At 43.2% G+C, this 14,248-nt stretch overlaps 2 protein-coding genes across 3 annotated transcripts; one reads left to right on the top strand and one right to left on the bottom strand.

Moving 5' to 3' along the window:
- The first annotated feature begins 4,067 nt into the window (after positions 1 to 4,067).
- On the top strand, positions 4,068 to 5,283 carry LOC6539841 (collagen alpha-1(III) chain). Its single transcript, XM_002086687.3, has 3 exons — positions 4,068 to 4,222; positions 4,297 to 5,063; positions 5,131 to 5,283. Exons 1-3 carry the CDS (start codon positions 4,208 to 4,210, stop codon positions 5,141 to 5,143), a joined length of 795 nt encoding a protein of 264 aa, XP_002086723.2. The 5' UTR covers positions 4,068 to 4,207; the 3' UTR covers positions 5,144 to 5,283.
- Positions 5,284 to 9,390: 4,107 nt separating this feature from the next.
- On the bottom strand, positions 9,391 to 12,639 carry LOC26534778 (pupal cuticle protein). 2 transcript variants are annotated; one of them, XM_015191889.2, is made up of 2 exons: positions 12,457 to 12,639; positions 9,391 to 11,052 (listed from the first exon to the last, which is right to left on the bottom strand). In XM_015191889.2, exons 1-2 carry the CDS (start codon positions 12,466 to 12,468, stop codon positions 9,919 to 9,921), a joined length of 1,146 nt encoding a protein of 381 aa, XP_015047375.2. In that variant the 5' UTR covers positions 12,469 to 12,639; the 3' UTR covers positions 9,391 to 9,918. The 2 variants fall into 2 exon arrangements, with proteins under 2 accessions (XP_015047375.2, XP_039232780.1); XM_039376846.1 differs by lacking the exon at positions 12,457 to 12,639 and adding an exon at positions 11,280 to 11,333.
- Between the last annotated feature and the right edge of the window lie 1,609 nt (positions 12,640 to 14,248).

Below are 14,248 nucleotides of genomic sequence, written 5' to 3'. Positions count from 1 at the left end.
TTAACAAACCTTTGATTTATAGTGAATTTAATGTGGTTTTGCCTCGCTATCTGTCTGCACGGTTTATTCCTCGGTGTTTGAAATATAATTGATGATTTCCCCAAGTATTTTTGTAGTATGAGTAAGATGTGACAGGTGTAAAGACATGGCTAAAAGTTAATGGGTGCATTCCCCTTGCGATCCATAAATCATTAATCATTTTAGCTGACCCCAACGAAAACACCGGTCAGAGAACGAGGCGTAATCAATGTTGTGCAATATTCTTTCATCGTATTTCAAATTTTCTCAAAACGCTTGTATATATTCAATGAAACTCGACCATCGCTTTAGTTTGATGGCCGCCAAAAGTGGTTTTCCAAGAAATTTCCATCGTAAAAGTTTGCTGCCATTTAATTCACACTTCAGAGCGCTTGCATTCGTATAACTTTTCACATCGCACATACGCCCCATTGCCCATTACGCATTCGCCCAGTGGTAATCATTTCTGTAAACTGTTTTCGATCCCCGCCCCCCGCGGTCACCAGCATCCTGTCATTCAGAGCACGTAGGAAGGGAAACCTTTTCGTCCTTTCGGGGCCCGCAACCACACACGCAAACTGAGTCCAGGGATCGGGATACAAATGGCTGTCCTGGGCAACTTGACTTGACTTGTCTGTCAGGCGGCAAAACAAATGGAGGTGCCCCAAGCCACAGAGAAACTATTTATATGCTGCCCCAGTCGTGCTCAGGAATTGGGAGAAATTGGCGCGAGAGCGAGTGTGTCCCCAGTTCAAACAGATGGATTGATAGATGAATCCTTAAAGGTGGTCCATCGTGTTTATTGGCAGCATATTTTAGCGCATTGTCTGCATTTGCGGTGCGTCTGCGTCTTGATTAATCGACTTGCGGACATTGAATTTCTGCAGCGCCAGCAAAAGGAATCTCAGTCTACACTGTCTATTTCCACGTGCCTGTCCTGTCGCGTTCCAAAGTTTCTTTCGCCTAATTGGCACAAACTTTCACCATGGAAATACACTTAGAAAATGTACGTCTTGAGTGCCTAATAATAAATAATAAAACGTTTAACGAGCCAAAATGAAGAATATCGATTAAACATAAACGCACATCAGTATTAAAATGTATATTGTAAATATAAATATAAATATAATTTAGCTTGATTTATTGAATATATTTCTTACATATTTATATGCATGGGTAAACCTCTAGCCCTACAATCTGTTTAATAAATAAAGTTACATACATATATTGTTGTGCAGCTTTAAATGTGTATTTTTGAATTCCTTTAAGGTTTATGTTAACTGGGTATCAGTAATGCGCTCTAAATTTAATTAGTATATCTAACATAAACAAGTGATTTGTCATTTTCCTAATTATTATTAAAATACAAATATTTTAACTTCTATTAAACAATATATTCCTCTAATATCATACAATTAATTTAAGGCAATGCCCATTAAAAAAAATTTTTTAATGCACACACCCCAATTATAAGAAAAAGACCAAAGGTAACATAACAAAATTAAAGTATTATTACTAACGAATGCTGAGTATCCTTAATCTATTCTTTTTTGGTAATAAGTCATAAAACCAAGTCGAAGGATTGTTTCATGCATCGTTAATTTGCCTGACTAGTGAGAGACTAGTGCCTTAAGACTTCCCTCCAGGAAGTTGCTACAAAAAGTAAACCAATGCAAACATGCTTTTATCAAATCAAAGGTGTGGTACTGAAGCACAAGTTCCAACCGGCACATCCACCATTTCGATGAGTGTAGCCCATACCCACACACGCCCTACGCACTACGCACCAGCGCCATCTCATCTGGGAAACGCACGGATGGGCAAACAGAATGCCCCGACCCCAAGCTAGACGACTCCATTACCTCCTGGTCCTGCGGAACTAGTCCTCCCCTGGCTGCCGTGAGTTATGTTGTTGCTTGTGCTGCTAAATGCTAACGATGACGAGGCCAGGGAAATAGGGAAGAGGTGGGAGCTGAGAGACTGGAGAGTGGGGATTTGGGGAGCAGGGAACGGGAATGCGTCACAGGACGATGATGATAATAGCCTCGTTGCCATTACTTTGTTTAGCTGCCTGCTGGCGCAGCTCCTCCTGGCCGTGTGGCTGCTGTTGTTTCTAGCTTGTTGGCTTAATTGATTTAGTTGAAGCTGCACAGAGTTTAATAGTTGCTCATCATTTATGTGGCGCCCAACAGCCACGAGAAGCTCTTCGCTCCGTTCGCTTTATTTGGCGAGTCGTTTAATTTTCTCTCCCACTGTGCTACACTTTTTTACGCTCTAAAAGGTTGAGAGTGAAAACCGGTTTGAAAGCATATTCCTACACTGCCGTCCCATGCAATCGAGCCGGGCTATTGAGTCAACGCCAACTTGGAGCCAACTCAGAACAACCACTGGTCAACAGTAGTCAACCTCCGTGCGAAGTTCGGATTGCCAACTGACGCCACAGAGCCGTTTTATCTTATCGCGGAGCAAAGCAGCTCGTCGCCGGCAGTTGGTGCATTTAAAAACCCATTTTAATTATTTATTAGCAGATTAAGCAGTAAGAAATTTCAAGAATCTGAACTGGATGCTGGTGACAGTGGGAGAGTCGGTTGCTCTATCACCCCTTTTTATTTATCGTACTATACTTTCCCTCATAGTACGATCGCAAATGCCCTTAAAACAAATGTTTTGTAATTGCTTAGTAATGATAGTAAAATGTTATCGATGCAAGCTGTAAATTATTGAAGTTTTCATATCTTAATAAATATATCGAAACAAATATCAACAAGAGAGAACGCTATAGTCGAGTTCCCCGACTATCTGATACCCGTTACTCAGCTAGTGTAAGGGAGAAGGAGAGTGTTAAACACCGTTTTTAGCGGTTTGTAGGCGTTAGAGTGGGCGTGGCAGAAAGTTTTTTGGCAAAACGATAGAAATTTACAATGCTAATACAAAAATGAAAAAATATCAAAACATTTTTCACAAGTGTGGGCGTGGCAGTTTTGGGCTGTTTGTGGGCGTTAGAGTGGGCGTGGCCAAAATTGTTTTGGCAAATCGATAGAAATTTACAAGACGCGGCAACATGAATCGACAAACTTGCGCAGCGTCTATGTCTCTGGAGTCTGTATGCTTAATCTCAACTTTCTAGCTTTTGTAGTTCCTGAGATCTCGACGTTCATACGGACGGAGAGACGGAATTGGCCAGATCGACTTGGCTATTGATCCTGATCAAGAATATATATACTTTATATGGTCGGAAACGCTTCCTTCTACCTGTTACATACTTTTCAACGAATCTAGTATACCCTTTTATTCTACGAGTAACGGGTATAAAAACTTATCCGTCTAGAAAGTATGTTAGGTTTACTACTTTTTTTGACATATAAGCGACCTGCCAGGTCGTTAGGAACTTATTAGTTCATATCGCACTATTCTTAAAATATATCCGAGGTTATAATTAGAGATTATAATAATATTTATATGAGTATTCAAGGGTTCGAGACCTTTGATAAACACATTTTCTAGATAGGATTATTAAAATGAAGAGCAATCCAGGCAGTTGTTTAAATTTTATGGTAATCGTTAGGAACGTATTAGTTCATATCGCACTATTCATAAAATATAACCGAGATTATAATTAGAGATTATAATAATATTTATATGAGTATTCAAGGGCTCGAGACCTTTCATAAACAAATTTTCTAGATAGGATTATTAAAATGAAGAGCAATCCAGGTATTACGATCTATGTAACTAACCATGTAGATCTGCAAAAGTTAAAACCTCTATAAACAAGAATGTATTGCCAACTCCATATATGGCTCCATGTAGGGCAACCAACGTTCCGAAGACTGGCCCGTGTCAATTAAAAGGCCAAGTTCAGGTGTAATGGCAACTGCGTCTTTTGATCGGGTGGTCAAGCGTTATGTATGGTTATGGTGCTCATTACACACTATAACAAGATCATTGTCTCTCGTAACTGTTGTTGCAGCAATTAGCGTTGGTAGCACTTGATTTATGCAGGTGCCATGCAAAGTGGCAGCAGCTTCCAAGTATAGACAGTGCCTCTGCTCGCAATTAATCAGCAACCGCAGTCGGCGATCTCAGTATCACCGTATAAAAGCTGGCCTAGGGCATTGCCAACCGAGTCATTCCCGCCTTGGAAGCAGTCGAGCACGGACTCGAAGGGATCGGAAACTAGCTCTCCAAGATGCGTGCCACAGTGGTGAGTGCAGTGATGAGCACATCATGTGAAAGAAATTTTGTATTCTTTAACTTATTCTCTTGTCTCTTTACCAGTTTTTCCTCGGCCTCTTGGCCATCAGCTTTTGCGAGGAGTCCCATGGTCATGTTGTGCCCGTGGGTCTTCCAGCAGTCGGAACCTATCTGCTGTCTCCACCCGTTGTTTTGCTAGTCCAACCACCTCCTCCTCCGCCGGAAGACGACGGCTCCTACAAGCCGCCTTCGCCCCCCGAAGATGGCTCGTGGCAGCCACAGCCTGGTCGAGAGGGAGAGTACTTGGACACGGAATTGATCCAGAGTGGTAGTGGAAGCGTTTCATCTAGTGCCGAAGAAGCTGCTGCCTTGAGTTTGATTGCGTCACAATCTGTTGACGCTCAAGATGCCCCCTCTCCTCCTGCCGAGGCCGGAGGAGCAGGAAGTGCCGGTCAAGAAGGACTGGCGGGAGCACTTCTAGGCGGAGCGGGAGGAGCAGGAGGTGCTGGTGGCGGAGGCAGCGCTGGAGGCGGTGGTGGTGGAGGAGGCGGTGGCGGTGGAGGAACGGCCACATCCGGCCAGAGCGGCGACAGTGGACAGCCCGGAACGCCAGGTCCGGCGGGTCCGCAGCCCGATGGCGAAGATGGCGCCGATGGAGCCGATGGCCCAGACGGTCCGGATGGCTCGAAGGGCGGAAAGGGCGGCAAGGGAGGAAAGGGAGCACGTAATGGAGCTGGAGGCGGCGGTGGAGCTGGTGGAGCTGCTCCTCAGCCACCACCGGCTGCTGTTCCTGTCCAGGCGGCCGTGCTGGTGCCCGCTCCCGTTTGGGCCGATCCGGAGCCAAATGCGATGTAAGTAAATATTGAGCCGTGAAATATTGACATTAAAAAGACTATCATTTTCTCACTTTACTTGCAGTCACGTTGTGTAAACGCCCGGTAACCTTCGTGCCATTTGCCTTAATCCCTTTTGATGGTCACTTAAGTTAGTCCTTAAGCTAGTCAATGTTTTTTGAGGTCACACTTACCCTAAGCTAAGGCAAGCGAATATTAAAATTCGATCACAAAGTAATGGGGCTTGTAGTTTTTATTTCATCACACATGGTGAACAAAGGTCAAATGGTAGTCACATAGGCGACCTTTCAACATATGTACAAGTTGCCCTAATGGAAATGGGTTAGTCACTTTATTTTCGAACTGCTTTATATTTAATGTGAATTAATACTAAAACCATATGTCAATTAGAATCGGATATGTACAAAAGCACACACAGCAGCTTTCGAATGTCGGTTTAAGTAATGCATAAATTATGCCTAAAAGTAGGCAATGTAATTTACATATGCTTTTCCCTAACCGATTTTCCGGGGGAAAATGCTAATTACATGCCAATCAGTTGATGTTAATTTTGAAAGGGGAGCTCCAAGAGAGTTTTAGCCAACACTAAAACAGTGCATTTAATACATTGTATCACAAGCGGCTTTCAACTGAGTATTCATGTGGGAAAAGGTTAAACCCTTAGGGAAACTATGCCATTCTTTTCTCTTCCAAACTTTTTAACAGTTTCTGCTCAGATGCACTCGCTGTTTTTCTATTCAATATCAGGCTCCAAGATTTCCCCGTATGCCTTAATAAATAAAATTATTATTAAAAAAAAAAAAAAAGTTTCCTGCACACTTGTCTCCGCTTTGTCGGTGCAAAAGTGCTTCTTATTACTTCCATTTTCATGCTTTCGTGTGGCTTACTTTGTTGCACAAATTGCGCGAATAGCTAGAAATCGAATTTTCAGCGTTGCACTATCTACGTTGCAACAATGATTCTGCCTCATTCGTGTGTGCTGGCGCTATTTGCGCTGATATCTTCAAATCGTCTCGCAAAGTGGATGAATCCTTATCGAAACAGCAGCTGCGACAAAGTATCTGCTTAGTGCTTAGACACAAATCCACTTTCGCGGATTAAAGTGGATTGCGTAACAAAAAGAATATCCACCGGACACCGATTACTTTTTCTCAAGACTGAACATTTCTTAGTAATAAGATAAATGGAATAGTTATGGAAACATTTGTTGCCAGCCCACAGTTTTAGTTTATTAATTAACAAAGCATGAATAGTACTTAAAAACTGATTTTTTAAAGTAAATTTTATTATTTAACCTAAATATTTTGAAAGACAAAATGTGAATATAATACCACCTGTAAATTTATAAAATTGTAAATAAAACTATATTTATATGTTCAGTGTGGGGAAAATTTTAGAGTAATAGAAACAGTTTAATTTATTAACATCTATAAAGAAATTATATTTGAAGGTACTTTAAAATTCGATGCTAACCTGATTTGCTAATATATTGTTCACATATAAAATTAAAAAACAAGTTTAGTAAATGTTTTCTGTTTATATATTTTTATATTTTTAAATATTTCTTAATAATATATAAAAATTTACCTGGCTCAGACTAAGCATATGCAATTGATATTTTAATTTGTTATTTAAAGGAGGAAATCATGAATTATTCTTCCAGTGTTAAACACGCTTATGGCTCCTTTCTCATCCGAGTAGCAATTTATTTACACAACAATTACCGATATTTTCGACACTCCAGCTTTTGCAACATGTATTCAAATCAGATCAATTAGGCCATAAATTAACGCCTAAACCATAAATTAAATGTATGTAAAATATAAGACCCATTTGACCGAAGATATGCAAAATGCCCCTCGACGCCAGTGCAACGCCCACCAAACTAAAGACTAGAGAGCGTCAGAGTAGCAGGGCCCGAAATTGTTTCGGATTGTGCTGGCTTAAAGTTTTGTGTTTACCCAACAGCTGTGTCAGTTAAAGCCAGAAATCCATGCCCTAAGCGCTGGGCCAAATGCCACACACAACAACTGGCCAATTCTGGCGAGAAACCACAAGAGGCATCGATTGGTTTGCTTAACTGGCGGGCAAATGCAAATGCAATTCTTCAAACGGAATGAAATTTTTGAAAGCTCGGAATAAGAAGCGAGTCCAAATCAACGCTAACACTTGCAATAATATTGGTTGTTCGAAATTAGTTGGAAGCAATGTTGCCGTTGCACATTCACTTTTGGCTGGAACCTGCGACCACGCCCCAGCACTTGCGGCCAAACGGGCCGTGGTTCCATCGAGGTGAATATTCGGATTCGGATTCGGTTGCGGGTTCTGCTGGCCAATTGGTCAGACTACCTATTTAGCTGAGTGCCAAATACTCGGAGCTGCAGATAAACACAATTCGGCGGGTAATTCGAACCATTTTGGGGCTTTTATGTTCTGCTTGGTGTGTAATTAAATTAACTGCCGGGTCAGTAACCGGATCGAAACAAACTGAGACTGTGAGCCCCACCTGCCCCACAAGGTCGCATATTTTTAAAAACGATTTCACTTATTGCCACCGTTAGCCGACAATTGGTCGTAAATCGAAATGCCAATGCATGCTTAATTAAATGGCAAACGACCCATCCCCAACGACGTCCCAAAATTTACGATAACTCGAGCTGGGCCCCTTTGTTTATGCGTGGAAAATGGAAATTTGAGAATCCTTGCCCACACTTTCACCTGCCGACTGACCTTTGCGTGCCGGCCAGGAGTTGTTAATTTTTAATTAGCTACCAGCCTGCCTGTGAAATAAACTAGCCCCTCCCTGGCTCAAGGTCGTCGATTGGGCCGAAAGGTTGCACTTGGATTTATGGCGCCCACCGTGGGGCCAAGAGACCAGAGCTCGTCACACATTTATTGGGGCACATTCATTCGAACTTGACAAATGCCTGGAAATGTATTTACTCAAATTGTTTGCCAAGCTTCAGTATTCGAATAGTTCGAGTCACCCGAAGTCGAGTGACACATTCCCCGCATAAGACACACAATTTTGCAGGCGGCTGGGCAAAAAATACAGGACTCATACCGCATTGATTGATTGTTTGTTCGCTCTCAGTGTCGTGCCACATGCAGCTATTCCCTGGTGGGGATTCAAAGGCCACGCCCACATAGCAAACCGCCCACCGGCCCACACAGGGGCATTTCAACAAAGAACCCACAAACACATATGTATATGCATGGGGCTATGCAAATTTCAATCGTTGCATTGCAAATATTTATGTTCCTTTCAATGCAGTTACTGTGGGTGGATTGGTGGGTGGTGCTAGTTGTGCGGCACCAGTAGTGGTTTAGGTGGTTGTTCTGGGTGGTGCGCCAGTTGACCTGAGACTGGGAAATATGCGACAGAGTTTAAAGTAAACGGAATATCCCTTCCCTTTTAAGGCCAAGCCGTAAAACTGGATGCCCTTTTAATTAATATTAAAAGTATATTAAACAAGAGAGAACGCTATAGTCGAGTTCCGACTATCTGATACCCGTTACTCAGCTAGAGGAAGTGCGAAGGAGAGTCTTCCACACACACGCCGTTTGTGGGCGTTAGAGTGGGCGTGGCAAAAAGTTTTTTGGCAGATCGATAGAAATTTATAAGACTAATACAAAAATGAAAAAATATTAAAACATTTTTCAAAAATGTGGGCATGGCAGTTTTAGGCGTTAGAGTGGGCCTGGCAACATGAATCGTCAAACTTGCGCTGCGTCTATGTCTCTGGAGTCTGTATGCTTAATCTACACTTTCTAGCTTTTGTAGTTCCAGAGATCTCGACGTTCATACGGACAGACGGACGGACAGACGGACATGGCCATATCGACTTGGCTATTTATCCTGACAAGAATAAATATACTTTATATGGTCGGAAACGCTTCCTTCTGCCTGTTACATACTTTTCAACGAATCTAGTATACCCTTTTACTCTACGAGTAACGGGTATAAAAAGTATCAACTACTTTAAATAAACAAGTTTGTTTAATATGCTCAAACTTACAGTCTAATAAGAATAATACGTTTTTATTATTTTTGTGTAGAAGCTTTATATTCTGTTTTTCTTTATTTAATATATGCTAACAGAAATCATGCAGTAAATAATTGTGTGAGAAACGTCAATAATTTCCACAAATATGTTAAAAATTAAAAAAGAAATATATCATTAATACTGATGTAGGGAAACTTCATGCTTAAAAGCATGATTAAAAAGCAAGTTAACATTGCATCCTGGTGGTCGCTGAAAACAATATTTAATTTCCAACTCTCAATGCCACAATACCAACAAATAATCCAAACACTTCAAAATGTGATCAAATACATTTTTGCAGTTTATTTGTCTGTTTGCAGGTTCATATATAATATAGATCTATATCTGGTCGGATACATAAAAATTACAACTGTTATTTACAACATACTCATACAGCTATTCTCAATCGAAGTATCAGGGGAATAAAGATTATAGATATAGATTTTCGGAGGAAGAGGAATAAAGAGAAGGCGTAGTACAGATAGAAGTATGTAGGTAATGTGTGTGCTGTGACTGGATCAAGAAACCATTCGGTCAAACCCCAGCGGGCAAGGAAGGCTTCCTGCGAAGCACTTCAATCTCCCGTGTGTAGTTGCTTGTAGTTTTCCGTGTTTTTGTGGCAGAGGTTAAGATATAGCAACAGCATAGAACAGATAGATGTATAGAAAGACAGAGAGTTGCGAATGCTGCATAAAAGTGGCACTGGCGTGCGAGTACGCAATGCAAAGTATTCGGTTAGTCAGAATGTATAGAGATGCTCGTCGTCGATCGGAAGTTAGACACTCTAAGTGCCGACCGCTGGCCACTTAGTAGTGATCGTAGTGCGCGTGGTACTGACCATCATCCTCGTGTCCATTGCCGCCGTAGTAGCCACCATGGCTGGCGGGAGCTCCATGTCCGGCGGCGGCCAACGCATTCAGATGCGCGGCGCGGGCGTGCTGCACCTCAGCAGGCTCCACGGGCACGCCGTTGTGGATGACCGGGATGTGGATGGGGCCCTTGTGCGCGTAGCCGGAGGCGTAGCTGTTGTGGCTGTTGTGGCTCTGCTCCCAGCGTCCGTCGTAGCTGCCATCGTCCCAGGATCCGTGCGAGGCTCCTCCGTGGGCGGAGGCCTGCGACAGGGCGGCGTAGTGGGCGGCCTTGGCGTGCTGCACCTCGGGCGTATCGACGGGCACTCCATTGTGGATTACGGGCACGTGATAAGCACCGTGGTTGATGGGGGCAACGGCATGTCCGGAACGGGCGGCAGCATGGGCAGCGAAGTGGGCAGCCTTTGCGTGCTGCACCTCGGGCGTCTCAACAGGAGCTCCATGGGCATGAGCCACCTGACCCAGGGCCTTGGCGTGGGCGGCATAGTGTTCGGCTTTAGCGGCCTGCACATCGGGAGTATCAACGGGCACACCTCCATGAGTCAGCGGGACATGGGCGGCCTGTCCGTATCCCCATCCTCCGCCGTAGATAGAGCGCTTGTACAGGTGGTGTCCTCCGGCATTGTGGGCGGCAGCAGCGTGGGCAGCGGCATGGGCGGCCTTGGCGTGTTGCACTTCGGGAGTATCGACGGGGACGCCTCCGTGGGTCAGCACCGGGATGTGGATGGGTCCGTGGGCGTAAGGAGCATATGCGCCATGGGCGTGGGCGGCGGCATAGACTGGAGCGGCATGAGCTTGAGGAGCCTGAGGCAGATTGGTGCCCACGGCGTTGAAGCCATGATGCGGATCAGCGGTGTAAGACACCGACTGCAAATGACCATGACCATCCAAATAGGAGTAGGACCCGCGCGTGGTGCCGTCATGGCTGCGCGTCTCGTGCTTTTGTGAGTTGGGATCGGCGTATCCGTAGGAGTAGGTATGGCTGTGCGGGTCTAGGTGCTGGTACTGTGTGGAGACGGCTCCGTGCCACGAGGCGGACACCGTCGAGACCAGCAACGCTGCGGTAATAAACTGAATAAAAATTGACAATTTGATATAATTATAGTTGGTGCTGAATATATTTTCTTAAATGTTAAATTACAAACAGCGGTGTGGTAACTTAACTCATTTTTAAGACATTTAAATGTGATGCATTTACGAAAGACATATTAGTTGTGTATCTCACATTTTATGAAAATAAACTGAGGCATATGAAAATGGCATAATTTAGGTAAGAATACAATAATATTTGACTGTACCTCTGTGGGATTATAATTAAAAAACTCGTATACGTTCATTTGCTTGAATACTTCTAATAATCAAAACAATGTGTATACATGTTTCTCGCAGTGCAAAAGGTGTTATACGTGGGACTATGTGACTGCTCAATAATTACTCGTGCGGTAGCCACCGCCCAAAATCGTTAATCGCAGGTGTCATTCAGTGGAAACTTATAAGCCGCCTCTGCTAACCTAATTACAGGCTTTTCGCTTTTCTTGCTTTTGCGCCAGCGTTTTCCTCTCGCTTTTCTTGCCCCACACGCCCATCTTTTCGCTTTTTTTCTGGATTCGGTTTTTCAGTCTTTTCGCTTTTCAGAGCCGCGAAGCGCAACCGTTAAATTCGATTCCCAGATATGCAGTCAGTTAGATATTACCGCATGCGGCGCGATTATGTACCATATTATGTGTCAGCAGGTGAGTGGGGCAGAAAGTGGTGGAAAAACGGTTGAATAAACTGTCTGACATGCAACATGTCAACGGCTTATCAACGGGATTTCGCACTGAGTTCGATGGCAGCTGATGGTTTTCTGGGTGGTTCGCTTAGCATGACGTACAGGTGGCACTTTGTTCGGAGCGGAACTTAGGCGAATTAAATTGAATTTACAGAAGCAATGCCAGTTCAATTTTAAGCCAATTGCGCTATGACAGATTAAAAGAATGCCAGGAATGCATTCAAATTTAATGGCAAGTCACTGTCATGCTGGTGTTTACTTTTCGAATGGCTGTCAAAATCCAATTTAATCATTTGGTGTGGTATGCACACTTCTCTTTGGGAAAGGATTATCGCAAAGATCGAAACTAAACAAGCAGCTGTACTAAACAAGCAGCTGTACTATTTATGTTTCATCTATCTAAACCTTGGCGGCTAAGGACTTTGGAAGTTCCTTTAATGAACTAAATTGTTAAATAATGAAACATTTCAAGATATTAAGAACCAATCAATTTTATATACTTTTGTATTCTTTTATGGTTAAGTCGTTGTACTCTAAGAAAACTACATTACTGTCACATGTAAGAACGTGAAACACTTTTTTGTAAAACTTGGAAATAAATATCCTTTACTCCTCACAATTCCCTACACATAGCCATTGGTATTATTTATAACTTTAATCCTCTTGCTCGGCGTTATCCTTTCGGTCCCAGGGCGCATACTTACGAATGGCTTCATTTTAGCTAAGATCACAAGATTGAGCTTCGAAAAGGAGTTTCGGGGACACACTGACGATGAGCGGAAAACTAACTACACACGACACACGGCACAGGCACTGGTCGCTGGACGCTGGTTGAACCTCCTAGAACCACGACTAGGACTGTTAACGAACTGTGCTGGCTGCTGGCTGGCGGCCCTAATATATACCGCCCGAGACCGGCGAGACCGGAGATCGGGGATTGGGAGCAGAGACACCGCAGCCGAGACTCCGGCTGAGACGCCGGCTCATGCGCAACATTGGTAACAGCAGCGAAAACACCGCAACACCAGCAATATCGGACAAAAAACAAAAGCCAACGAGAGCAAGCGCAGAACAATGTGTGGTACCAGTTCCAGAGTAATCGAATTACAACTTTAATCGGGGCTCGAAGCGGGTTTTGGCCAGAGCCGAAGTGGATATCGCAGCCGAAGAATGTGTATCAATCAACCATTGCAATGGAGCGACACTGCATCATGTTGCTGACGTGCAGTTGCACCGGCAACATGTTGCTGGTGCGTTTTCTTCGATGCGTTTGTCACTATAGAAAAATTCACAGCTGCCATGACCTTGCTTTCAACGCGATTTAATTGCCGGTTTTGGTTTCAACCGGGCTTCAACATTAGTCGATTAATGTATTTTATTTGATGGTGTTTTGGGGGGCTACCTCTTTGACTTCCGCGGTGCGGTGCGGACAATTAGCACTCATTATTTGGCCACGGGATTGGGCCGATCTTATCGCTCGTGCCTTTCCAAAAATCGCCCAAAAGCCCCGCCCCAAGCGCGCCGCTCGATCAAATTAAAAAATTCTTACCCACCGCTTGCAACATGCCCCAACGGGGGCCGTAACGAAATGTGAGCTGGCCAATTTCTGGGCGTTTGCCTCCTTAATCATTGAACTGCATCGGAAAACGAAACGAAAACTTTGCAAATTAAAAATAAGAAAAACGAGAGCACTGCCCAAAGAAGCAAGTGGAAAACAAAAGACAGCAAAATGTATTTTCTATACGCTTTTGGCCACCGTTGTTGCCACATATTGCAGCATTTCTTTGCTGTCCGCTAATCTAGATGTTGCACTCACAAGTGCACTTGGAAAATAATGATTCTACAATACGCAAAAAAAATAAACCGAATTATTGTTTTTGTTTGTTAATGAGCTACCCTTAACTTAGAAGAATCCTTTAAGAAAAAAATATTTGTCGAAACCTAGATGTTTAAGAAAACAATAATTTCGAAAAAAAAAGATTTTGAAATAGAATTCGAGGGAAGCATATTTTTACTCTTTCAATAGAACTTACGGATTAATAAAAAAAATGTATCACACAATTAAGCCTATTAAAATTAAATAATAAATTTTGTTCCATATCTGTTCATAGGTCCAGAATATTCAATTATTTCTCCAAGTGTAGCAGTGAACCTCTCTTGTCCGTTGCAATGTAATGAGTGCTTGCACCCCGGCTAACTTTGATTATTTGCATTCGATAAGCGGAATCCGGAGAGCGGGTGGCTATATGCCTATGTATATATGGGCTGTATGGCACATGCCATATTCTCAAGCTCGTATCGGCAACTTAATTTGTTTGCCTTTGCCTGCCACCAATTTAATTTGAATAAACCAACTTCAAACTGCTCTTTTGAACCCGCATGTGCTGTTGTTGTTTTAATGCGCGGGCGGGTGATCAGTTTGGGGCGTGTTTGACATTTTTGCGGTATGCGCAACATTATAAATTATATTTTTTGCCGGAGCCACTTTTGTTTTCA

The sequence above is a fragment of the Drosophila yakuba genome, chromosome 3R (assembly GCF_016746365.2).
Source record: "Drosophila yakuba strain Tai18E2 chromosome 3R, Prin_Dyak_Tai18E2_2.1, whole genome shotgun sequence".
NCBI lineage: Eukaryota > Metazoa > Arthropoda > Insecta > Diptera > Drosophilidae > Drosophila > Drosophila yakuba.
Note: the sequence above shows the minus strand (reverse complement) of the source record. Positions and strands in the feature narration are given on the sequence as shown.

Coding starts and splice junctions, on each gene's coding strand:
- LOC26534778 (XM_039376846.1), bottom strand. CDS start 11,318: ATGAACGTATACGAGTTTTTTAATTATAATCCCACAGAG. Junction 11,053..11,279: donor TTAATTATAATCCCACAGAG/GTACAGTCAAAT, acceptor ATTTTTATTCAG/TTTATTACCGCAGCGTTGCT.